Source organism: Melanaphis sacchari, unplaced genomic scaffold (genome assembly GCF_002803265.2).
Source record: "Melanaphis sacchari strain LSU unplaced genomic scaffold, SCAv2.0 Contig1353_pilon_pilon, whole genome shotgun sequence".
Classification (NCBI taxonomy): domain Eukaryota; kingdom Metazoa; phylum Arthropoda; class Insecta; order Hemiptera; family Aphididae; genus Melanaphis; species Melanaphis sacchari.
The window spans coordinates 17,962-44,053 of record NW_020270563.1 but is presented as its reverse complement, the minus strand read 5'-3'; the positions used below and the strand labels follow the sequence as shown (position 1 = coordinate 44,053).

At 35.9% G+C, this 26,092-nt stretch overlaps 5 protein-coding genes and 1 pseudogene across 5 annotated transcripts; 2 read left to right on the top strand and 4 right to left on the bottom strand.

Moving 5' to 3' along the window:
* Positions 1–418: 418 nt before the first annotated feature.
* LOC112591506 lies at positions 419–2,423 on the top strand (annotated as a pseudogene).
* On the bottom strand, positions 1,705–3,055 carry LOC112591502. Its single transcript, XM_025335348.1, has 2 exons — positions 2,758–3,055; positions 1,705–2,693 (listed from the first exon to the last, which is right to left on the bottom strand). The coding sequence occupies exons 1-2, from the start codon at positions 3,034–3,036 to the stop codon at positions 2,421–2,423; spliced, it is 552 nt and encodes a 183-aa protein (XP_025191133.1). The 5' UTR covers positions 3,037–3,055; the 3' UTR covers positions 1,705–2,420.
* A 1,712-nt stretch (positions 3,056–4,767) lies between these two features.
* LOC112591501 (ribonucleoside-diphosphate reductase small chain A-like) lies at positions 4,768–6,070 on the top strand. Its single transcript, XM_025335347.1, has 2 exons — positions 4,768–4,859; positions 4,920–6,070. The coding sequence occupies exon 2, from the start codon at positions 5,143–5,145 to the stop codon at positions 5,968–5,970; it is 828 nt and encodes a 275-aa protein (XP_025191132.1). The 5' UTR covers positions 4,768–4,859; positions 4,920–5,142; the 3' UTR covers positions 5,971–6,070.
* Positions 6,071–10,094: 4,024 nt separating this feature from the next.
* LOC112591505 lies at positions 10,095–12,138 on the bottom strand. The gene is made up of 4 exons (XM_025335350.1): positions 11,948–12,138; positions 11,468–11,872; positions 10,228–11,398; positions 10,095–10,104 (listed from the first exon to the last, which is right to left on the bottom strand). The coding sequence occupies exons 1-4, from the start codon at positions 12,084–12,086 to the stop codon at positions 10,095–10,097; spliced, it is 1,725 nt and encodes a 574-aa protein (XP_025191135.1). The 5' UTR covers positions 12,087–12,138.
* A 1,146-nt stretch (positions 12,139–13,284) lies between these two features.
* On the bottom strand, positions 13,285–15,170 carry LOC112591504. Its single transcript, XM_025335349.1, has 2 exons — positions 14,875–15,170; positions 13,285–13,907 (listed from the first exon to the last, which is right to left on the bottom strand). Exons 1-2 carry the CDS (start codon positions 15,168–15,170, stop codon positions 13,289–13,291), a joined length of 915 nt encoding a protein of 304 aa, XP_025191134.1. The 3' UTR covers positions 13,285–13,288.
* Positions 15,171–15,363: 193 nt separating this feature from the next.
* Positions 15,364–20,258, bottom strand: LOC112591498. Its single transcript, XM_025335344.1, has 2 exons — positions 15,640–20,258; positions 15,364–15,573 (listed from the first exon to the last, which is right to left on the bottom strand). The coding sequence occupies exons 1-2, from the start codon at positions 18,552–18,554 to the stop codon at positions 15,390–15,392; spliced, it is 3,099 nt and encodes a 1,032-aa protein (XP_025191129.1). The 5' UTR covers positions 18,555–20,258; the 3' UTR covers positions 15,364–15,389.
* Positions 20,259–26,092: the final 5,834 nt, after the last annotated feature.

Genomic DNA, 26,092 nt, shown 5'->3' with positions numbered 1-26,092 from the left:
TCTTCTTCTTCTTCTTCTTCTTCTTCTTCTTCTTCTTCTTCTTCTTCGTCGTCGTTGTCGTCATTTACATTGATATTCGTGCCTATTATTATACCATTTGTTTTTTTAGACTCTTCTTTTGCCGATATTGCTATTGCGGTAGTATCGTTTTTAATATTTTGTAAATTTTTATCATCATCATCGTCGTCGTCGTCTTCGTTGTCGCTATTATTCTTCAAAGACGATATTAACGAATTGTTACAATCATAATTAGATTCTTTACTAACGTCGAATCCTATTATAGGCTGCTGCGGTAAATACGATAGTTTCTTTTTATGTATAGATATTTTACTGCTGGCGTTATTATTACTACTATTACAATGACTACTGTTAATACTAATATTGTCGTCTATACTTTTTAAACTACCACCAGATTCGCTGCTAAATTTTCTAATAATATCGTCTCTAAAATCATTACGTAAAGTTTGATTTTTATCAATTCTTCGTTCACCGCAATCATCATCATCATCATCGTCACGATTATCGTTTTTAGATTTACCGGCTAGATCGTCGAGAAACGAAGACATGTTTTCTATCGAGACATTTAAGGCGCGCTGGTTACTATGTTTTTAGCAACTATCATCATTATATTCATCTGTTTCGAATCTTTCAACAGACCCATCAATTCGTCGTATTCCACGGTACACGATATATTTTCCGGCGACCAATAACTCGTGTAATCCGGTAGGATTTTTTTCAAATGCGTGAGAGCAATTTTCACTCCAAACTTTGTCAACACTATGGGTATAGATTTTATTTGAGTATTGCTATTAATATTTATCAAAGTGCGCAAATCCACGTCGCTGTAATCTTCGTATTTCACACTACGCAATAAATATATTGGATTTCTTAATTATAGCTAAAAGCATGGCTTTAGTGTATTCCTTTTCGATAGACATTCTTCTTTGTATATCAAAATCATCACCGTCGTCGTTATTTTTTTTCTGACGCTTTGTATTTTTTTGTAAATTATCAACAGATTTGCGTTTATTGAAATTATTGTAGTGTTTATTCGTATCTAAAATAGGTGATGTGTGTTCGAAATTATCAAGACTTTTACAATCCTATGCCGAATTATACGAACATACGCTTTTTACAAGTAAATTTTCCGACAAAATAGACATTTTGCTTTATATACATACACACAACTATGTCGGCGAGAACTTCTAATGAATCGGAAACGCAAACAAATACCACTAAATACAATTCGTTTTTCCAACAATACGGCTACAAATGCTTGTGGTTGATTATTTACGTTGTATTATTACTACTCATATATAAGTTGGTGCAAAGAATACGGGATAATGAAAATATATTGGTCAAAAACGACAAACTCGCTAGTCTGTTGAACGCATCGAGTATAGACAATATACCAAATATAAAAATCATAACTACCAATCCGGAAATAGAAATGGCCAACGATTGCAGCAAGGGTCCTATGCTCACCGGTATAGATAACATAACCGACGACGAGTGTCGTAGAATCTGTTCAAACGAAACGGCCACCACGCTGATTATCGGCAAAGACGAATCATTGTATTTCGATCAGAAATTATTGAAAAGCGGATCCTACTGTCGTATAGGATCCCGACCCCAGTGTAATTTTCGCACGAGTATAGCGATAATGACTATAAATTCTTTGTTCTGTAGAAGCAAAGATCCACGAATTTTCGGAGGACCAACCGGCAATACCGTCGTAGCGTGCAACAATGAAAGAATAAACGACCCCTTAAACGTACTGTGGAACAATAAAGAGAATAAAAAGATTATAACAAACGGTATATATAGTTTTTACGCCGATGAATTGTTGGAAGACGGTTCTTACAGATACACGTGTCGCTTTAACGGTACAGATGAATACAAGAACCGCTATATATAACATCCCATGGAAAGGTTTCATCCTATGAAAAATTATTGCGCGAGTACGTATTTGTACGGGGCGCATCCCGACGTGAAATCAAAAGTAGAATTGAACCAAGACGGAAACATTGAAAATATGTTTTGCGACTGTGGTGATTTTTACGAAACAAAAGTGAAAAATATCGACAATACGGACAGACGAACGCCGTGTTCATCCAAAGTGATTGAAAACGTCGTTGTGGCTGGTGAAAAAAATAAAGCCAATATACCGTACAAATGTTTCAACATAAATTCACCGATCACGGATGCGTATAAAATGTTTCCGTGCAGCACCGGCTTCACCGATCATCGTAGCACGATCGACAGTGTGGATATTTATTATTCCAACGATTTAAACGCCCCGATAAAATCGCCAGCATACGAGGATATCGTGAATTTGGGTTATAATTTCACCACGACCCAACTACCAGAACACATATTAATAACGGAAAAAAATATTATATTGGGATAATTTTTTTTATTTAAAAAATATCATAATCATCATCATCATCATCGTCGTTTTTCATAAGTAAAGTATCACAGACAGCAGCAACAGTATCATCGACAGCAACATCGTCGTTGTCATAATTCCACAGTATATTATTGCTACTGCTATTACTACTTTTTGATGCATCGACCGCTGTGTTGTTTTCGACGATCATAACAGCCTTCTTCTCGTGTCGCAAAGATGCATTCTCGCTCGCTGCTCTTTTTCCACCGCCGTCCGATAAATCCATCAGCAATATCGATCTTTTCTATAATAAAGTAAGTATTTTTTTTTGTAAATTTAAGAAAACACACAAACAAAATAATACTTACAGATATGTACAATTGTAGTATGTCGGGATATGCGTCGATCCAATCGCATATATCCTTAATTTTTTCCAAATCATTGGTGTTCGTCGTGTTTTTGAAACTACGTTTGCCGTTTGCCGTTGTTCGTTTGCGATAATTCGGAGTAAATTCGCTTTTCAGAGTGTTTATAATTTTTATTATATAATCACCCGATGAAATAATGTGTTGAATTGTTTTTTCGGGCATGCGACCGCTTTTCGTGTATTCCAAATAGATGTCACACGATAAAATAAGATCTTTCATAATATCGACAAATGTTTTTTTACGCAACACCGATTGCGTATAATTAGCAAATTCGCTAGAAATAAACGAATCTTTGGACCGATCCTTGTGGTAAGCCGTTATTTAGCACTCTCATCTTACTTTTTTCCTCTCCTATGTAGACGGTTAGTTGTCTATTACTGAGCATATTGTTAAGTAGAGTGAGTAATGTTTTACAGGGGATTACATCGAGGAATTTAGATAATAAGCCTTTTCGCTAAACTGTGTCGTAAGCAGAGGACAGATCGACAAAAGCTATAGCTGTTTTTAGTTTTTTATCGTAGCCATTTTCGATGTGAGTGGTTAGCGCCATGACTTGGTCACAACAATTTCGTTGTGGGCGAAACCCTGCCTGCTCTTGCGGTAAGACCTCATCTATGGTTTTCGATATTCGGTTATAGATTAGTCTCTCGAGTAAGCTTGTAACTTGCACTTAGTAGCGATATGGGTCTGTAACTTTTTACGTCGTCATTTGGCTTCTCTGGTTTTAGAGCCGCTAATACCTTGGTTGTTTTAAATAATTTTGGTAATTTACCCGAGCATAATATGTCGGAGAAAAAGTCGGCTAACCATTTTCTTGTATTGGGACCACAGTTCTTAAGGAATTCTGGGTGAATACCATCTAGTCCCGCCGCTTTACCAGTTTTTACACTTTTTAAAGCTATTTGTACTTCTTCAGAGACAAAATTCTCTGCCCATTTAAATCTGTCCGTCGCTTCACGTTTTTTAGTTTTTAGGTTCATAGTGACTTGTCTTGCTGTTTCTTTATTCATCGTAGCTCTGGTCATTTCGATTATTCTGTTGGCAAATTCATCAGGTTTTATTTTCGGTATCGATTTTGTTCTTGTCGGGTTCGGGTCAAGTCTGCGGAGCAGATTCCAGGCTTCTCTACTGGAGTGTTTGAAATCTAGTTTTTCCATCGTCTCAATCCATATTTCTTTACGTGATTTTGCCAGTGAAATTAGGAGCATATCTGCAAGCTCAGTTGTGCTATTTTTTTGGTATTCTGTATAAAGTTGATTACTTTCAGGATTCCAACATGGTATATAATCTCGTCTATAACCTCGGGGTACACAGCGCTTTGCCGCTCCTTTAACAATACCGACAAAACGGTCGTAATTATTACTCGTTGGTTTGATCCACCTGATATTTGCATCTATAGATTTTGCGAAAGTGTGCCAGTCCGCTTTTCTAATACGTTAATAAAGACAGCATTATCAACTTTGCCGTAATTTGCGGAGAATGTAAGATATCGGAAAAGAAACAAGTGTTGGAGATTTATAGCAAACAGACGAGACACGACGATGCTTGTTGAATCTAGAGTATATAATATTATTTTTCTCTCACGATCCGATATATATATATTATATAAAATAAATCGACAGGTTTTGTGGACCGTTAGTGTTAGGTGTGGTTTCGTTGCCGATGATTCGATCGTTTTTCTAAAACTCTATACATACATACATACACACGATGAATAACATAGATCCGGATTTTTATATGAAAACATTAGTAAAATCACCATTGGTGATTTATAAAAATACAAATGTTGGTTATAAAGACATGATCGATGCTTTAAAAAATACAATAACTGAAAATTACGTTTCAAGCGGTGTGAGTATTTTAAATGAATTGCAAGAAGCTTATAACGATTTCAACAAAAACCTAAACCAAACAAAATTTAATTTTCGCGATTACATAATATGGATAAATGACGACGGTATTCGCGATATAACTATAAACATACCTTTGGATTGTGTGGACGCGGAAGACTTTAAAAATCTTAACGGATCGCAATATTTTATGTAAGTATTAATTATATTTTTTTTTAAAAATTAGTATTTAATTTTTTTCGTAAATTGTAGTGGCAACGAAAATTACATCGCCGACTATGAGGTTGATGGTTCTGGTGACGATTAACAACATCTAGATATTCATTCGGATGCTTTGAAGCGAGAACTAATATATCCGCCTAGAGAAGAATTTATGCATTCGTATTTATTATAATGAAGCATCAATCCGTTTGTTGGAATTTTGTGGAGACGGATTTAAAAGAAGACGGATACAAATTATCACAGCTATTTGGTGATGCGAGCCAATGCGTTTTTAGCCGCGGGCGACAAAACGGTCATAGACATGTTTGATTCCGATGTTTATAGATCGATCAAAGCGCCCGAAGTCAAAGCTTTTTTCAACGATCAAATTGCTTGCGAAACGATTCATCAAATTTCCTATTCTAAAATATTGGAATTGTGCGATTCCAACGAGTATCTCAAATATCTATGTTCGGATGATTTTATAAACGCCATTTCGTATCCTCTATCAAAATTCAATAGTTATTTGCGTTCTAAAAAATATAATGAAAATTTGTCGATTATGGTTTTCGTATCGATGTGCACGGAACGGCTAATGTTTTGCGTGTCGTTTGCGATAAACATGTTCGTCGGTGCTCTCGGATACGGTAATAAAATTGCCGAAATCACAAGAACGGTGATGCGCGACGAAAACTTACACTACCAACACGCACGAGGATTGCTGTTTTTAAATTTGGAAAAAATCGAAAAGATCGAATTGAACACTATATCTATAGCTTTCCGAACGACCATGCACGAAGTCTTGTATAGATTGTTCGTTTTGAACTGGGACAACAGGAGCAATGCCGTTAAAAACGACAAGCGCATGGCCGACGTCGAAATGAAAAAAAGAATGAGTTATCTCAAGTCTAGCGATTACTTTGATTATGAATATTACAATATGCTTTATGAAACCGGACTTTTGAAAAAACTACCAAAAAGAATAGCGAAGATGCGAGATCACGACTTTTCGTTTATGTTTATGAATCTAAACGAACAAGAATCGGCGTCGAATCTAATGGAATCTACTTCTACCAATTACGCGACGGAAGGAACTTTATAATAAATTTTTATAAGAATATCTATTGTACACTATTATATTGTATTTTCTCGCCACTCTGGACAATACGTCGCTATTATACTCTAAATTTATCACATGTGTGTATCCCAACATGTAAAAATGTTTAAATATACGATTCAAACAACATGTGTTTTTTTATTATTATAGATTTAGGGAATACTTTTATTTTAAACACCTTGTGTCTCGGTAATTGCATCTGTTGTAATTTAGGATTTTCTATAGACTGTTACATGAAAAAACTCCGACCAATTTACAATTGGAAAAGAAAGATCCAGCTCTGTATTTTATATTCTCCATAATTATTAATATGCGTAATCATGGATCAATCCAATCGTACCAGATTCATATACACTCTATCGGAATATCCGAAAAACAATGAATACTGCTTATTGAAACACAATGGTCTATATTTCACTAGAGAAACCAAGTCGGATAAGAAAATAGTGTTGACTGAATACATAATGCATTCTATAGTTCGCACTATAATTATGTTGTTCTGTTCGAATCTTACGTTTACAAACAGCGTCGAGAATATAATAAAAACCGGAACCGTTCGTTATGCCTATAATAATGACGACGACGCCAACGACAAAAGCTCCGTGCAACAAATTAAATTTTACGATAAATTTTCTATAGTCGATTTTATCGACCTGTTGGACGGTTTTTTCGGCGAGAATTTTTCCTCTATAACGAATAGAGTCGTGTCCAGCGTATACGACGAATACGCGAACAAATGGTTATACTTTAAGTATAACGTCAACATATCACTACCATCCGTCTTAGATATAGTATTGGTGTATAGGTTTTATAACACAATCAACGGCAAGTTGAGCAAACACACGCAATTCGTTATAGATAATTTATATAGCGATCATAGAGTACTGCTTCAGGGCAAGATAAAACGAATAACGGGATGAGCACCAACGGCGTTCACACTTGGGAGTCGGTTTTGATGCTGGCTCAACAATTGTATAATTTGTCTTTGCCAGTTTATTACGATGAATCGTGGTTATACGTAATAAACGTCTGCATATCGAAAGTATTCAACATTACAAATTTTAAATACGCAATCACGAAATTGTATTTAGTCGAACCAATATGGATAATGTCGGAAACGTTTATAATATCGGATTCGGCGATGTCGTTTTTATTAAACAAACCCGTACTGCGGTCCGATAGAAATTATCAAGTAAAATTGTCAAATTTTAATATATTTCAATCGGCTCAGGCGGTTTCGGTTTACGAGAAAAAGAGAAATCACATTGAACGCGATGTTTTACGCGAACCAATCTCAAATAACCAATACACATACACCGTTTTAATAATGCTCGTTCGCGTGATAATAGCAGTTCGACATTTGTTTATACATTTTAAAAATTCCAAATGTGAATCGTTGAGTAATTTAAAACAATTGGACGATGGTCATGGTAATTTTCCACCCATAATACGAGCTCATAGTAGCGGACACGTCGTCGAAGAACACGAAAGTATATTTGCCCGTGGCTTCGTCCAAACGAGTATCGGTACGAGACGCCGACAAACCGCTACCAAAAGCACTATCGTGTATAGTAACTAGACTAAAGCTGTTGGACGATCAAAACTATTTATCGAGATATAGACGCGTAGTGACTTATTGTATATTGTCAAATTTTGGATTTTCCACTGTGGTTTTATACCTGAAATTATTGAAAAACGCGGGATTGTTTGGTCCCAATAGAAATGATGACGATGGCGACGACGATGATGATGACGGGAATAAAGAATACAGCGGTGCTGCTTTATTGAAACGCTACAGATTGGATCGAGCAATGTTTCCTAATAAAATACACACGCGTCTCGTGGACAATTCGCTGTATGCGAAATATATAAGCTCGATGATGTGTAACATGACAAAATACACAGCACCGCTGCTACTGGCGTATTATACGGGTTTACGAAATATAGAAATGCAACAATTGACCAATCGATCGCTTTACGAATTGTCGCTAAACAATCATGTCATAACGGATGTGCGCCGTAAGAAAACTACTCGAGACGACGAACGCTCGAAACATTACGAAGCTACGGGCAAACAACGAAGACGACTACGACAATCAAACAGTAAAAATGATCACAATGATGATGATGATCATCATCATCATAATGAAACAAAAACTAACGATAAAGCATCTCGACGAATACACACATCGTGGATACCGATATATACGTATAAATTCAATATATTCATAAAACAATTGTTAATTTTGTATTCCGATAAAATGTACGCTTACGAGAAAAATATAATTTCAAATTTATTCGACGTGAAGTCACCGGCAACACTCAATGCGCGTATGAAAAACGAATGTTTCAAAACGACGGGATTGAAATTGCCGTACGGATTTGGTGTTCACGGCAATAGAACGACGCAAGCCATGACGTTTTACGAGAAGACGGGAGATATTAATTTCATATCGACGTACTTGGATCATAAATCTACTAGGAGTACCGAAACTTATATAAAACCGTATATTAAGAATATGGAAGATAAATTTATGAAAATAACCGGTGATGAATTTGAATCTTTATTATTAGATTTTGACAAAGCATTGTCGCACGCAAAAGAAAAGATAAATAAAAATTCTTTATTCGAAGGGGGTCGTAAAGATTTCGAATTGTTAAAAGAATTTGGTAAAAATTTGCAAAAAAAATATATAAATACACAATTTTTAATTTTTTTCATTTCACTATTATTCAAAGTATCGTGATGCATCTGTACTTAGTTTTGATTTTCGCGAGTAGTATCGGTGTTGGTTCGTCTATAGAAAAATCGTATATAGAAAAAATGAACGATGCGTTTGCTAAATTTCAACAACTCAAGAACGACGATTTCACAAAGAGAACGACACGAGATTTGGAATCGCAACCGCAGTATTCTTCGGAAAAGGACAATTCCGAACTCATCAAAGTGTTCAAAGAAATGTACATGGACGTTTTTCAATCTTACATCAGTGGTAATTTAACGCAAAATAATAATAAAGACAACATTGACAAAAAATTAAAAACGGTAAATCAGGTTTTGAACATAATGAATAATATGGATTCGCCAAATTATGTAGAATTTTATTATATGGTGAAATCGATGATTGTCGATATACAATTGGATCTGCACGCTGCTAAAATCAAATCGATAAACGACAATTCCGGTAAAGACACCACTACCGTGGTAATGCACAAAATAATCGCTCCGACTTGGTAGCGAAACGACGGATACTCGGTCAAATCGACTTGGAACAATATGTTTAAATCTTTACGCATAAAATTACCGTGGCATACGAACGCTATTTTCTCGGATTACCAATCAAACGACGCGGAAATGAAAATGTTGCATACAATTTTACACTCTACGATGAATCGTTTTTGCCTGGTTTTCGATATAAACGAATCGGATTATAACAAAGCGATGGCATCTATGAAATACGAAAATTTCAACATGTACATTTTTAGCAATCATATTACTTATACTCTGTACACGAAATCGGTGACCAGCTGCGGTATGATGACCGGTTATTGGACGTACGTATCAAAAATAACCTGTGGTACGGATTCTTATTTGAACACTACGCGACACGAATACGCGCATTATTTAGACTTTAAAATGACAAATCCAAACTTTAATGGGTCGAGACAGCCGTATTGGTGGACCGAAGGATTGGCCGTATACTTGTCCGATATGTGTTCAAAAACACTAGATTCGGAGCCAACGAGCTAAAACGCATGATGGAAGACTGCACGCAGAATCCGTACGTCATGGGTTCGATAATACACGGATTTTTAGATTCTACGCAAGAGCTGTCGCAATACCACATACGTCTGTTCAGATTATTGCAAAACATGTCTATGGATTATGTGAATCTACAAAACGAAATTGTAACAAAATACGGTCATACTTTTACAGGTAGAAATTATTGTCGGTCTTATAAGAAATTCGCGAACGAAGCTGAATCATCGGGCAAGTTGTTTCTACACGACACGGAGATCGAGTTTCTCGATCAAGAGTCAGCCTCGTTTTCTATTCCGGAAACAAATTTTATAACTTGTGTATACAAAATGGAATAATCAATATCTTTTTATTGTTCTCTTAAATACATGATTATATAAAAATATATATATTATATAATATTATACTTAACTAATGTATCTTACAAATTAAAAATTTATTATCAATAAAATTACATTGTTATGAAAAATTTATTATCATACTTGACTAATGCGTCTGTATTAATATTCATTAATATAAGAAATTCTTTTATTATTTTAATTTTCAAACTATTTATGGACATTAAAACTTCGAGTAACGACTTTTTATTCAACTCTGAAGTGATATCATCCATTCTTCGTCTCCATTTGTTCTCGCCAATCTCTCTCTTTATACTACTCATGTCCAATTCTAATATTTTATCATTTTCGCGATTAAGCACGTACGACAAAACAACAAGTTTATGATTTTCCATATCTCTTATTTTATCCATTATCATTTCCTTCCTTTTGTCCGAATCCTCGACTTTTGTGATGGATTTTATAAAATTATCAACACGAAACGTACGCGAGTAGAACACAAGAGATAGGGCAGACTGTTTCGCGATATTTTGTTTTGTAACATCCTCCTGATTGACGATTTCAAACTTATTATTTTTAAAAGAATCATTACGACCATCATCATCATCACAACCACAGTTATTATTGTTCGATTTTTTAACACTAATTGTACGTTTTGCTTTTTTAGGTTTTTTAATTTTATCATCATCATCAATTTGATTTATTTTACATTTTTTAGACCATTTAGATGGATTTTTAAAATCGGCAGCGATGTCTATGCACGTTTGTTTCATCTCGATCGCGGTATTGTTACTCTTTTTAGACTCTTCTTTGCGATTCGCGATCACCGACGCCGCCGGAGAATCACCACCGACAATAGCAGTATCGATATCGATCAAATCACATTCAAGAGCACTACTGCTAATACTACTACTACTCCTATTATTCTCGTTACGGCAAACAATCTCTACATTACCGCTGTTATATTTACTTTTAATTTTTTTTTCACGCTTGTTTTTTAAATGATTATTGTTGCAATCACCATCGTCATATGAATCCGGAGTGCGGAGTTTCTTTTTTCCACACTTTTGCTCATCTCTCTCCACACTCTCACTCATATATCCCTCTTCTTTTTCCTTCGATACACCAGCCTTTTCCTGCTCTCTCTCCAATAGTTTATTTTTTTTAGCTATATCCACAATCGTAGAAACTGGATCCTGCTGTAGTAGTAGTTGTTGCTGTTGCTGCGACAACGATTGCGATGACTGCAGTGATCGCGATTCGCTACGATTTTTCTCGCTAGAATTCTCCCCGATGTCTTTGTCGGTCGTAGAAACTACTGGGAAAATAAATCTTATTTATAAAAAAAATAATGATATATGATATATACTAAATCACAACTCACCGTAAAATATTTCCGATGGTTCGACCGATGATTCCTTTTCTTCTTCCATATTATCGTAAAAATAATCAAAGTCTCTTATTATTCGATCTGTATTGTACTCGTAATCGATCATTATTGGAAAATTTGTCAATGGCGTTTTGTTGAAGAGATCCACGATATCGGTATTGTTGCAGACATCTGCGACTTCTCCGTTGTCCGATACCGATGCGATTTCATTACAATCACCATCGCTGTTGGTTTTGTTATTACCATCGCCATCATCGTTAGCAAAGACATCATCATCGTGATGATGACGACGACAATCACCATCTGTATGATTCTTTCGTAGTTGTGGTGTCTTTAACGCGACTTCTTCGTCGAGCGGTGCTCTCCTCTTTCTCCTTTTCTCGTTTACATTAGAATTTACTAGTGTATGTGTAAAATAAAATCACATCAATAAACGACATACAGGTATAAAATATTTACTATAAAGATACTCACTCTTATAATTGTAAAACTCTCTGCCAAAACCATGCTTGATGGCAAATACCGAATTATTAATCATATATAAGGTTTCACGACGATTATTCGCGATCATCGATTTGGTCTTTTTATTCTTCTTCCTTTGCCCTGGAAACATCGTATTGGAGACGATACATCAGCATGTATAGTATTTACATTTAAGAGTAACGAAACACTACTAACCACTTTCGTTCTCTCTATCCAAACACTCTGCCCAGGAGGCACGTGTTTTTCCACAGTTAATGTCGTATGAAAAACATATAGATAACCTTAATTAGTCTCTTATCTGAAAATAAAAACTTGTTATTATGAAATTATCGGAAGAGGAGTTTAACAAATTGCGATCTGTACTATGGGTCAGACGAACCACGAACAATGGGAATTTTTTCTACACTCGTGCCGATGTCATATCTAAACGTTTGATAAACGGAGATTTTATGAGAGAAATATTTTCCAAACGATTCTCGCAACAGAATGCCGTAATGCGTCTTCACAATATAGATCTGGACACTGATTTCATACTGTTTCCCGATTTTACGGTAAAATTGCCACCAGCGTTGGAAACTATAGTTTATTAATCGGAAAAGAATAAACTATCGATATATTCGTTACCGGTTAACATGAACGTGTCTTATATATTAGGAGTGTTGGCTCTGATAATTATATTCGTATGTTATTTGTTTGTGGGAATTAGAGAAAAATGAACAAAAGATGCGATGGAGAACGCGATGGTTGTGAAAAAAATTAATTTATAACGAATCGCACAATTCAACGTATCGAGACCATGCTTTTTCATCTACTATGCGCACCGGAGAATTTAATCTATCGTTTTTTTGTTCGCCGTTCGAATACTGTATTCCGTAGACTTTGAATTTGTTGCCGTATATCTGAACGTCATCGGGATTATATTCTATACCACTCTTTGGTGTGGCATTTGTATTTTATCACTTTGGCCCAACCACACATAGCACACATGGAATCTGTTTTCACGGATCTCATATAAACGTTACCTTTTTTACCGTACGTAGCGTTCGGTCCGATAGACACGCGTTTTATGGCGTTACCGTACCGCATCAAGTCAGGTACACGAGTTATTACCGCCAATATTTGTCTATTTGCTTTTATGTGATCCGAAATAATAGCGCTTTCGTACATTTCGGCAAGTATGGCGGCATCGAAGAGCGCCAATGATTTTATTTGATCTTTGTAAGAGCGTGTTGTAGATCTCTGTTTTTGCGCTTCGTTTGGTTCCAGTAGTCCGTGACGTAGTGGTATGTTGCCTTCTCCAAAATCACAATCGTTTATGCTTTCTTTAAAATACTAAGAACCCACAAGTTTCTGACTGGGATTTATCAACGAGTGCGAACACGGCGACAGTAGATGAGATACCTTAACGTTGGACCGCACGTCCGTATTGTAGTATTTCGTGTTCAGCAGAACCGCGTCTTTGGGTATTTCTATTAGAAACATCCAGTCGTTGTACAAATCATTTGCTTCGGAAATCGTCAAAGTCCTACACATCGGGATGCCGTTCTGCATCAAAGAGCGTTCGGTTTTCCTACAATCACATTCTATTTCACCGAACGGCACGTTTATATCCTTTACTTTCCCATTACAAATACGCACTACGGTGCAATTGCCTAAAAGATGATCGTTGCCGATATATCCTTCTCGGATACACCTACATATCATTAAATATTCATAAGACTTATCATCACTACTGACCAACACTCTTTGTCCGTGATGCGGATGACAGTCTTCGACGCTAAAACTTATAGCCAACGCGTAGCCTTCGTTTTTTTCGGCATTGGCCGGTACTGGGTACTCGCTGTTGTCGTCTCTTATGAATATCCTATCTTCTTCAAAATGCTCGCATCTGACGTTTAGCTCTTTGCAGCCAAACAGAGTCGTGGGATCGTCCAATTTACAAACACGTAGACTATATTACAATTGTATTTATTTTTAACGTTAAAATCTTCGGTATTTTCGTTAAACTCTACGTTCGTTGTGAATTTTCGCAAACGATCCAACGATCTCTTTTTAAAATTACCCACTATCAATTTTTTCCGATTCAGCTGCACCAATGTTATTAATACAATCATAGATATAGCGAGAATTATGAAAAAGACCCAGTACAAAATCATTATTTTCTTGTTGTTTAAATAGTAGTGTTATGTCGAGAAATTTATAAAAATGCTCTTCGAAGGTGGATCGAGAGTTATAGAACCGCTCATCCGCAAAACCAACGATTCTCGTTCGGTGAAAAAACGAGTCAGATTCGATAATGATGGTAATTTACAAACAATAGTAAAAAATAACAATAAAGTGGTAGAAATCTCGAGTTCTCTAACACCAAAAGACGTGTACACCAATGCTATTTCATTGACCACCACTATTTATAATAATAATAAAGAGGACGAATCCGGCGTGTATAGTCCCAAAAACACGACGAGCAGCAATGCCGATATAATCAAAGAATACAAATCCTGACCTCAGACTTATAACGTACCCAGATCTTACGTGGACAACTATGATGGCGGCGGTCCGTCGAAAAAAAAGACCCGATCGATCGTGGACGCCAGCAAATCATTACTTATTCAAGCTCAAAATAATAAAGATAAAATATATCCATACGGTATGTAGCCAATCTCTAGCGTCTCTCATATTGGTGGTGGTGATGAAAAAAGAAAACACATTTTGGTTAATAAGTTTATTAATATTTATTTTCGTAATAATGGTAGTCTTTACAATAGCTTTATTTAGGACCTGAAATATTTTTTTTTATTTTTATCAAATTATAAGATTGTATACAAGAAATCGGTATATAATTACAATCGTAAATTGGTAAATTTTTACTATTACTATAGTCGTATAGAGACATGAACTGAACGCTTTCGCGTATAAACACTAAAACATAATTCAATCTACGCAGTCGCTTGCGATTGATTTTTAAAAAACCATTGTCCAACACGTCCACTATTACTCCGTAGGTTGATAATTCTTCGAAGGAATTGAACGCGGAAACCGACATGTCTTTATATATTTTTTTATATTCCGAGATGTTCATTAGTTTCTCGAGTGGCGTTAATTTGCGACTTTTTTGCGTTAAAATAGTGAAGAACGAATCGGTTTGTTTGCTCTTGTCCAAAACATCCACACTCAACGACGTAGCATCGGACTTGGATTGTAAAAAATCTTCCATTTCACAGTGCTTACGATGAATAAATTGGTTTATAATTCTATTTCTATAATAATATCGTCTTTTATATGGATATTTATAATATTTTTCATATGGATATACTATTCTAATTTAATGTACATATATCGAAGTAAATACAATTTAAAAGGCGATGATTATAAAGACAAAATAACGTTAAACGATTCGTTCGTATTGCTGATGCGTTTGTACAAATCGTAAGACTCACATACTACGATCGTTGTATAGCTTGCGTTTCGTAGGAACATCAGCGGCATCGGCGTCGTCGTAGTCGTCTTTATTTGTGATTTCTTCAGTGTCGGTGTTGCGATTTTTCACCACAACGACCTCCGCCTCTTCCGACAATATATTATTGTCTTTCTGCTTGTAAAACTCTAGATATTCTCCGCTAGAAAAATATCAATTTTTTTTAAAAAATAAAAAAAGAAATACACATACGTATGAGCATACATACCTAGCGTCTATTATTTCAAAACCATGAAGCCCTATGATGTTCAACGCTTGTTTCTGTACGTTTTTATTCATTCGCAGTAGAAAATTCGTTTGAGCCAATCCCTGAGTCTCGAATCCATTGGAGTTGGCGAACGTGTCGGATCTGGTGACGAACGGATGATTGTTTGTGTAAGGATGAAGCGTGTGTATTATAATGTCCAATGGGAATATTATTTCTCCGTTGGGGCCAAACGCGAGATCGGGAGATCGCAACGCCGCGGCATACTGACTACTCTGGTCTCTGCTGATGATCGACACGTCGCTATAGACTATTTGCGGAAATACCTTCCGACCGTCGCGCGTCACACCGTGCATCTTTTCGCACGACCGAATGTCTTCGATTTTACTTATAATATTTTTCTGTCCAAAAGAATTTGCGATTTTGGAACCGAGACCGAAACGTCCGTAATGCTTACCCTTTATCAAAACCATCAAAGTCTTGTTGTGTTTGACGTGTTCTACGCTCAAGTCCGAATACTTAAGATTTGTCTTTGGATTGAAATGTATCAAATAATAACAATGATTGCCTATAACGCCTTTTAATATGTAACAATGACGACTGTGTCTTATGGATATTTCTTCTTCGGTAATGACATAACCAATGAACGGATCTTTAGATTGTTTTTTTTCGCGTATAGGGACGAATATACAATTATTTTTATTGGTTTTCGAAATGAAACTGACGCCGATGCACGCGTTGTAAACGGTATCGGGCACCAGCTTTGCAAACGTAGAATCCACGACTACGCCGTCTTCTATGCAATTGCCGTACATATTTCCAAAACAAGCCCATACTCGCATATTGAACACCGAGTATTCTTTATTGTCGTTTTCGATGATCATGTTTATATATCGGTCGGCCTTTTCCTTTAAATTCACATCAAAATATCTATCGTACGACTCTGGCTTACGCTTGCAACAGCGATAATTTAATTTTTCAAAATCATACATACGCCTCAGAGATTCGACGGCGCGACACGGATCCGTGTCTTTTATAATCGGTATGTTGTCGGTTACGAAGCCCATTTGTTTTATTCTATCGAAAAACATCGTGTACGGTGCGATTCCCGTATCGACAATCGCCGACTCGAATATCTCTTTGCGTTTATTGTCGTTTATATTGATATAACAAGTGATGCCCAAAGAATACAACATGCAATTGTATTGAAATTGAGATTCTACATTGGCCACGCTTCCTTTTATATTGTTAATGCTGACCGTAGATTTGGCGGAAGGATTCATGTGTCTCGCCCAGGGGTTTAAATGTTTCCACGTGTAACTATAATTCGAAGCACTCGGAAAAGTCAGTTTGTATTCGGTTATTTCGGCAGGGGAAAAATAAGCGTCGTGATCTTCGTGGTATTTTAAAGGTATACAAGATTTTGTAATGACAAACACGTATGGATAAAAATATAATGTAGTCGCGTGTGGAAATCTCTTTTTTATTCTCAATAAAACATCGAATGACCAAAAAACAACAATGCCGCATAGAAATTCATTTAAAACGATCGTTACTGGTATTTTTTTCATTTTATCTTCGATAGTGTTATTATGTGTTGTTTTATACCCTTCGTACTCGTCTTCCGAATCTTCGGTGCCGTCGTCGGTGTCGTTGTCATTTTTTATATCATCATCATCATCATCATCATTATAACTACCAGCACAGCCGTGTACAACGTTTTCAACAGCCTCGCGTAAGACATCGTCTTTTGATAATTTAATTTTTTTTACAGGAGGTTCGTATTTTCTATTCAACATTGCATTCTTCAGTGCGGATATTTTAAAATTTTCCAATTTCTCCGGACTTATCGATATGGATTGCAAGTATTCGTAAACATGCAAGTCGTTTTCGCTTTCGCTAACTAACACATAATCCGCCAATACGTTCTGTTCGCCGGCGTCTTTTAAATCCTTCACGCTGATCGGGCATATTATACCGATACCATCTTCGGGAAAACGCAAAGCTTCCGAATTTTTAAAAGCATCGTTCATAGTTCTTTTCACGGTAGTTATTAAATCACAAATTTTATTACTACGACCATTGTCTATATTGTTACTATACGACTGAGGATAAGATTTATTCACAGTTTCATTGTTCACCACTGATTTTTTGCTCAGTAAATTGAAAATATTTCCATTTTCAAATAATTCTCGCACATTCGTGATTGTGCTATTCTTTTTGGACAAACCGCTACAGATTACTCTGTTTAATATAGTGGTGTAGGTTAAAAATTGACGATTTTTCAAGTCGTTCATATCGTAATCGTAACACAGCATGGCGTTGAAGAGTTTTATATACTCGGATCCGCTAATGTCGCGCGTATAAGGATTCGCTCGATTCAACAGAGATATCCATGTTGCGGGATCATCGTTACTGTAATAATTTTGCTTGTTGTATACGACATGCACCACTCCTTTATGGTATCTCAATTCTACACCCTTGTCGTCGACGTAAAAATATATTTCTACAATTAAATTTAAATCCGTACTGTAGACGTGCGTGGATAAAGAATTAAAAGTGGAAAATATATTGTATGTCTCCAGATTACCCAAACGTATGAACGATCCCCATAATATACGCGATTCTCGAACCTCGAGTTCTCCGCGTATAAGATAATCTTGATACGTTCCAAATATAACGAATACGCATCTGTGTTTTATGCGTTTGCGTTTCTTGTTCGTGGAATTGTAAGCAAGACACGCCATGTACGAATCGCGTCGTTTTAAAACATTTTCTATGAAATTTTTCCTCGGTGTATACATTTTGTAGCACTCACAATCCGTAATTAAATAGTACTCAAAGTCCGAGGCATGACCGATGTCGGTTTTAGAGATGTTTGTCGACAAAGACAACAATTGTGATTTTAAGAAAAACATACCGTTAACTTTAAATAGATTGTCGTGTCTTTTAACGAATTACGAACCGTCGAAATATATATTATGGGAAATAATTAGATCGTTTCACCAAACGGACATATATTCGTTGTTATTTATACTAGACAATATCGTTAAAAACATTAAATCCGATACGTTTTCTATAGACAACGACAGCGACAACGACGATGAAGACTGTGAAAAAAATTATTGTAATAATTTTACGGTAAATAGCAATAACGCAAACTACCGGATCGAGAACCAACGTCAAACTGAAAATACCAAAAACGAGTCGTCTGTTCATATAGAATATAATAAGAGCGTCAAAAGAAGTTTGCGTTCCGATAGACACAGCAATACCGATGATGACGACGACGATGTTGAAAAAGAATTGTTAAACATCACCAACCGAGTGAAAAGAATGAAAAATTCAAAAGACAATAACGATAATAATAAAGAAATTATAAACGAACAAAATACTTTAATAGTGGATTTTATTAAAAAAGAAGAATTGTGGAGAATTAGACAAAAAGCATCTATGAATTTTTTTAATGAAATTACAAATAATCGTAATTGTGATGGTAGTGGTGGTAGTAGTAGTAATGATGATGTTAATGATGATTCTGATATTTTAGATTGCGATTTAAAACCGACGATTTATCTGGAACGTTACGATAGAAATTATGAAATATTACCAAACAATAAAATACCGCAATATAAAAATTATAATTTCAAACAGATACACGTAAACGACACCCTAACTCTTTACGGTCTTATTTCGTTGATGCACGAATACGACACGAAAATAAACGCCGAAAACGTTAAAAATGATCCGTACATCGATGGTCGATACTGCGTGAAAGCGTCCGGTAAAAAGAATCATCTCAATAGTATACGCAACAAGAAAACTTATGATAAAATATTTTCAAAATGTTCAACGATCGATCAAATAATAATACACAATCTCAGGACGATTCAGTACATGTCGTTTTTGTCGAATGTAACGTCTTACTTATTACCGGATTACATGCAAGCGTCTAGAAATGTAAAACTAGTATACGGTACAAAAATTGACGCTCCCACAGCTTTTTTACAATTCTACGATCTCATTAAAAACGTCAAACACGGACGCGGAAACGTGGATCTTAGTATTTATCTATCGCAACAAGTGTTGCGACACGTCATAAAACCCAGGCCCAAAATAACCAAGATAGACGTAGCCAGAGAAGTGGATTTGTACAAACATTCTATAACGAAATATTCGAAAAATAATATTTACGTTCAGCCGTATTACATGTGCGTGTATGCCATTGGCAACTGCATCGCGAATATGGATTTCAAATTTTACAACAGATACGGCGAACAGTTGTACTTTATGAGCGTTTTGCCGTTTATGCGTCTGGACATTGACGCTACGTTCGAAGCTGTGATTTTACCTAAAATCAATGATAACACGCGATCGTGAAGAGCAAAGTCTTTTGTGGGTTATCGGGATGTGTATAAAGTGATCGTAGATGTTTTAGCTTTCGGTAAAGAGACTCTTTTGGAAAAGCCATTTTCGGTACGCATCGGTTACGCTAAACAAATAATCGAATCTCATGCGCGCACGACGGCTCGTATTGGCAATACTTCAAACGAATAAAAGGCTTCGTGTAGGAATAAAAGAAACGTAGAGTATGTGGTAGCAGACACGTGTAAACTTAACGAATCATCAGCAATGGTGAACGATCTAAAATCGAAATATCAGTATTTATATATATATTTATTATTTATATTTATAAGAGAATAAGAAAAATATATCCAATAAATGAATTGAGATACGTAAAGACGACGATTTACGTGAGAGACTGCAAGCTAAAGCCATTCGGATTGGTTCTTATACGAGTGTATCATAACGAAAATAAAAAATATGTAGGTTATGATTTTAAATTGGACACTAGTGTTTATGACATACCTCTTAACGTAACGTTTTAATGTTTTTTTTTTTAACAATAACTATAATTTTGTTCTTCGTCTCGGATCATGACGTTTATTAGATAATCATGGTCTTTTAATAGTTTTCTCGCGCGTCGTTGGAACTTTTCATTTTTCATGTCTTCCAAAAATGAAACGTCCGTAGAACAGGTCGTCCAATCGAAACATCGTTTGGACACAACAATGTCTTCCAGAGCTTGTGATATCGGTAGAGTGGATTAATTACCGCGAGCCGGTATGATTATATCATCGTATTCCGACGACCAATTATATGCCGAATTGTCTATCAGTACCGAATAATTTATATATTCATTTTTGGGTAATACATTATAAAGATATAGTATATTTTTAATGTTTCTAGGCTGTTTGTCTTTATCGTAATTTAATATATAATCAAATTCGAATAATTTAGTACATATGTTGCCGTAAACGTGCGATTCGTCTCCGTGACTGAATAAAATCACATATGTAAAATTAACGCGAGCCATATTTAGCGTGTCCATAGAGTGTTTCAATAACACATCACCATCGCTATTGCTTATAAGAGTATCGTCTAGATCGAAAACGCAACACGAGACATTTTTCACTGGAATATTATGATACGCGTTGCACATTTTCCATTTTTTAGCCCATTCTATAATACGATTTACGCCTTTTAGCAAATCAGTCGTACAATTGGGATCGACATATACCACACTAATTCCGTTTATTCGTAATTCTTTATTGTTTGGCCACAATACCAAACGCAGTCCTCTAAATTCTTTCGAAACACTGGATAACACACATCCTTTATCAGGCACATAGGCATTTGCGTAATCACTTTCCGCGCGTGAGTCACGTTTATCGGCATTGTTGTAATAACGTTCAAGTAATAAATTTTTACGAGATAAATCCCTACCTCGAGCCAAATACGCGCCTACGGGCTTATAAGAAATATGAGAATGAGAAAAAAATCTGTCGAACCGCGTGGACGACACGAGACGCGTCTTTAGACATTTGATTTTTTCATACAAATTATCGTGTGCTATTAGAGTGAGTTTAGTAGACATCGTTGTTGTTATAACTATATAATAAAGAATATAATATGCGTACGGTTGGATTCATCGATGTATATGATTGTAAATCTTTTCAAAAAGAATCATCATCATTTTCAACAGCGACTACAACAATGACAACGACTACAACGTCGTCTTTTTCATCGACACCAATGATCAATACTTCGGGAATAAACACGTTTATAAATGTTTATGAAATCAATACCGATGGTTGTGATTTAAATACAAAAAGATGTGGCGATTCGAAAATATATATAAATTCATCAACGGACATATAAACAATTGGGTGAATTCGGATAATAAAACAATAGAATCGTTCGAGTTTAGATATTTTTCGGAGTTGGGAAATCACAAAGACAAACCATTGAAATATGAATACAGCAGCAGCAACAACAGCAATAGCAGCAACATCGATGGCACCGATGGAGAAACAAAAAGACTACACACCTTTTTGTTAAAGCATTATACCAAAAACGGTGGTGGTGGTTCTTTACGACTGTTTGGAACATTGAACGTTTCCGAAATACCAGGTGGCTTTGTTGAGAATCCATTAACTCTGTTCATCGATGACGCTGGTTTGTGCTCGTATATCGATTATTCTATCAAAATTTCTAATCGATCTACGGATTATAGTATTGTTTTGAAGAGAAAACTATTTCCCGAATTATTTGATGTAAAATCATTTATATTTTCTAATCCTAAAACTATGTTTATTTATTTAAAATAAATTTTAAATATATATATATAATGTATTTTATTATTTATCATTATTATCATCATCATCATCAAGTACAGGGTAATACGCGAACGGGCGCGAGTAGAAAAGTCGGAAGAAACAATTGCGTTTTGTTTTTATCCATGACTCGTATGTCGTGAGCGTGCCGATTATCTTTAAACGAAACACTACCGTCGGGTGATTTTATAAACCATTCTGGCAATTCGTCGACCAAACGACTAATCAAATCCCAAACGTTCATGATTTTTGATTTTCTAACTTCGTGAATGACAAAACACGGAACATCAAATTCCGCATTGTCGGGTTTGGATTTTCGTTTGGCGCTCTTTGGCCACGCCGTTTTCATATAAAATCCGGGTACGTTTAGTTCGTCATAGACGAATTCTTCGTCGGTAATACCGAATGCATCCACATTTAGCATCGAACCTTCCTCGACGACCAAATACAAACCCAATACCGGTTTATGCGAATATTTAAAATCTTTATACGGTTCCGACCACGAACTCTCTTGCTTTTTATTACACGACATCACGTATGCGTTTGTTTTTTTCTCGACATCCAGATCTATAGATTCCATAGTAAAATACGGACCATCTTGTTTTCCGGACCAACAGATTCTAAATATAATAGTACTAAGGGGTTTTATGTCTTTTTCTTGAAAACACGTAAGACTGGGATCTATCCAATTAAACTCGTACACGTCGAGCGTGGGCTCGTATTCCGGCAACTTGAATATTATATTTCGAACATAATCTATGCATGCTTAAGAGTCCCGAGGACAACGGTACGATCGATTGAGTAAATCGAACAGATAGGCTTCTTTTTGATTGATCATGATTTTGTAGTCTCGTAGTTCCGCATTTGGCACGTGCACCGATGTCTGTTGCGTTTCGGGCGGATCTTTTTCCATGTTCTCCACGTCTATGCATCGATTATTATCCCTATCGACTATACTCTTTGGCCACATCGGATAAGTGAACACGTTTGTTATAGTTTTGTCATCACCATATACAGACTTTATGGTACGCTTGGTTACTCCAAAATCGCAATTCAAAAACTCGGATTCCATTTCTCCGGGTTCCGTTTGCGATGGCACGCATAAAGTCCGACTCTTGATAAAAGAGACGTACGTGTCTGTGTACGTGCTTCGGACGACACGCATTTTTTATGCTGTTTGCAAGACACTACGTTTTCGATTATTTTCGTTCCGTTTTCACATTCGACGATCGTGCCCGTGTCGTTTGTACACTGTAAATATCTATTTTCATCCACTAGTATTCTTATAAATCCCATTTTGAAACAATTTATATCATCGACGCAACTGGAATTACTATCGCTGAAAACTGTTTTTTCCAAAAATTTTACCAACTCGCTGTTGCCAAACGACAGCGATAATATTCATCGTCTTGCAACGGGCTTTGATTTTCTCTAATTATTTCGTGATGCATAAATCCGAATGGTTTTTCAGAACAAAAGTCATACGGAACGCATTTATATGGATCACTGGATACGGATGGTGATTCTTTTGAAATTACGCGATGCTGATCGCAAGATTTAATAACGTAATCACCATCGACTCCGATGTTTTCGTATATCTCGTTGAAATGCTTCGTGTAAATGTCTCTGGGATAATTGTTGTTTCTGTATTGATCGACTCGACGATCCAAACAATGAGCGTAAAGTCGATCGTGATATTTTTTACCAGAATTTCTATACAACGTGTTTTTATCGTGACGGTAATTGTAAATATTCAAGTATTGGAATTGCGCGAAATGTATACGCTTGTTTTTACCTAAATCATCGACACCACACAACGGTTTCAATTTACAAGTCTTGCCGAAAAATTCGTCCGGACAGGGGAACGATGCGTTGTTGTTTATCCCTTCAATCATAAAACCATCTTTGGTCTCATAAACCGTTCCGTGTCCGTCACTCAATCGTATCGGTGTTCCGTATTTGTCGATGGGAAACGTTTCGTATTTGACTTGAAATGTCAAATTCCCATTACCATCGGAACTCGGGTAAACGTTTTTATACAAACCTTTAGACTCTATCCATCCTAGACTAAAAGCCGTGATCATCGGGTCTTCGGATTGCAAAATCGCGTACAATTCCGAAAGATCGCTCGTTGTTTTCTTATATTGTATATAATATGTTATAAATAAAATTACAATACATATCACCAGCATTAAAGCGTATATCTTAATCATAGTCATAATATATATATCTATATATTTATTGATACAGATGTTAATATATAAATACAAGGGAAAACGTCGGTGGTGATTCAGTACCTTGTGCGCGCGTGTTCTCTCAAGATTGGTTGCAATTCAACATACCGTTCTATTTCTCGTTCCGAAATAGTCATACGTATCGGCATCGTTCGATTCCATCAATTCTGATTTATCACGAATCATCGCGAAAATGTCGGAAATGGAATTAATAGTACCGTCATACATTGAAAATATGAGAGAATCCATAGCTGCTAGCATTGCCGATACTACTACTACTGCTGCTGCTACTAATACTACTACTGCTGATGCTGTTGCTTCTACTACTACTGCTGTCACTACTACGGACAACGACAACAATATTGTCGCTACCGATGCTGACGCTAATCCTATTAGAAATAATCAATCGTATGTTTCATCGGATTTCTTGTTTAAAAATATTGTAAAGAGATTGAAAGACTTTAAAAATTCGGATGTGTATGAAATTGCAGGAAAAATAATGAAAGATATCATTATATATACTAAATGCAATGCCAATTTGCATCGTATGGATGTATGTAGAAGCGAGAATGATTTGAAAAAATTTTTGCTTAAAGGTGTCGTCACTAATAAGGAAGCTTTTGTCAAATCAGTGTTTGTTATTGATCGTTTTTTCAACTATTCGCCATTGCTAACGGCTTTGTCTTACAAACGGTTCAACAATTACACTAATTATATTATTTGTCGATTATTCATGTACGCGAAAATGCGTAAAAATAAAAATAAATCACTCGGGTGTAAAGAGATGTGCGTTTACGACACGTTGAATGTTGCAAAAATCGCGAGAATGATTATTTCTAACGCAGATTTGGACGAAGACTCAAAGACCAAGTTGACTGATATGGATATAATTAATATGAACGATATATTCAATTATAGATCTTTCACTCCGTTCTTTCCGAATGGAAACGAGCTGGAAGCCACCAGTTCTTTTGTAAAAAAATTTAAATTTAGATGTTTGTCATCTTCGTTCGAACAACACGAAAATTCTTTATTATGTATACGAAAATCTTATATTTATTACGACCTGTTGATGGGTTTTCGTATAATTTTGCGCAAAGATTATGGCATAACTGATTTATCAGAGAAATTAGATTTACATAATTTGTACAATTGCGATAGCATTAACGTCAAGCATATTTACGACAAGTATAAACTAAAGTCGTCTTCTGCGTTCCGCACCTTCATCATCAAGCGATCTTTTGAGTATATAATTCCTAAATACAATTACCAAGAATGCGATATTGTCGGCAAGAACATTACCAAAGACACCAAAACAAAAATCTCTATAGACACTTATTACAAATTTGATAATTTTGTTGTATTACGCGTTTCTATTCGTCTGTCCAATTGTCGGGCTGCTGAAAAACATACCGATTACGATGCGGAAATCAGTATAGAATGCGAATATCCCGGATTGCATTTAGAATTCATCGATCACCTATCGATCGTGTTATACGGTTATTTCGCTTGGCAGTTGGTTGCTTTCAAGAAAATAACAGACTA

Bases quoted from the DNA above. Each gene is read 5' to 3' on its own strand.
- LOC112591504 (XM_025335349.1), bottom strand. From the start codon at position 15,170: ATGGAAGATTTTTTACAATCCAAGTCCGATGCTACGTCGTTGAGTGTG. The intron at 13,908-14,874 runs GTTTATACGCGA...ATTGTAATATAG, and splicing joins AGATTGAATTATGTTTTAGT to TCTACGTGTTTGTAAATTGG.
- LOC112591498 (XM_025335344.1), bottom strand. From the start codon at position 18,554: ATGTTTTTCTTAAAATCACAATTGTTGTCTTTGTCGACAAACATCTCT. The intron at 15,574-15,639 runs GTATGTATGCTC...ATATTTTTCTAG, and splicing joins TTTGAAATAATAGACGCTAG to CGGAGAATATCTAGAGTTTT.
- LOC112591501 (XM_025335347.1), top strand. From the start codon at position 5,143: ATGCGAGCCAATGCGTTTTTAGCCGCGGGCGACAAAACGGTCATAGAC.
- LOC112591505 (XM_025335350.1), bottom strand. From the start codon at position 12,086: ATGTTTCCAGGGCAAAGGAAGAAGAATAAAAAGACCAAATCGATGATC. The intron at 11,873-11,947 runs GTGAGTATCTTT...CACATACACTAG, and splicing joins AGAGTTTTACAATTATAAGA to TAAATTCTAATGTAAACGAG. The intron at 11,399-11,467 runs GTGAGTTGTGAT...TTTTCCCAGTAG, and splicing joins ACCATCGGAAATATTTTACG to TTTCTACGACCGACAAAGAC.
- LOC112591502 (XM_025335348.1), bottom strand. From the start codon at position 3,036: ATGAAAGATCTTATTTTATCGTGTGACATCTATTTGGAATACACGAAA. The intron at 2,694-2,757 runs GTAAGTATTATT...ACTTTATTATAG, and splicing joins TACTACAATTGTACATATCT to AAAAGATCGATATTGCTGAT.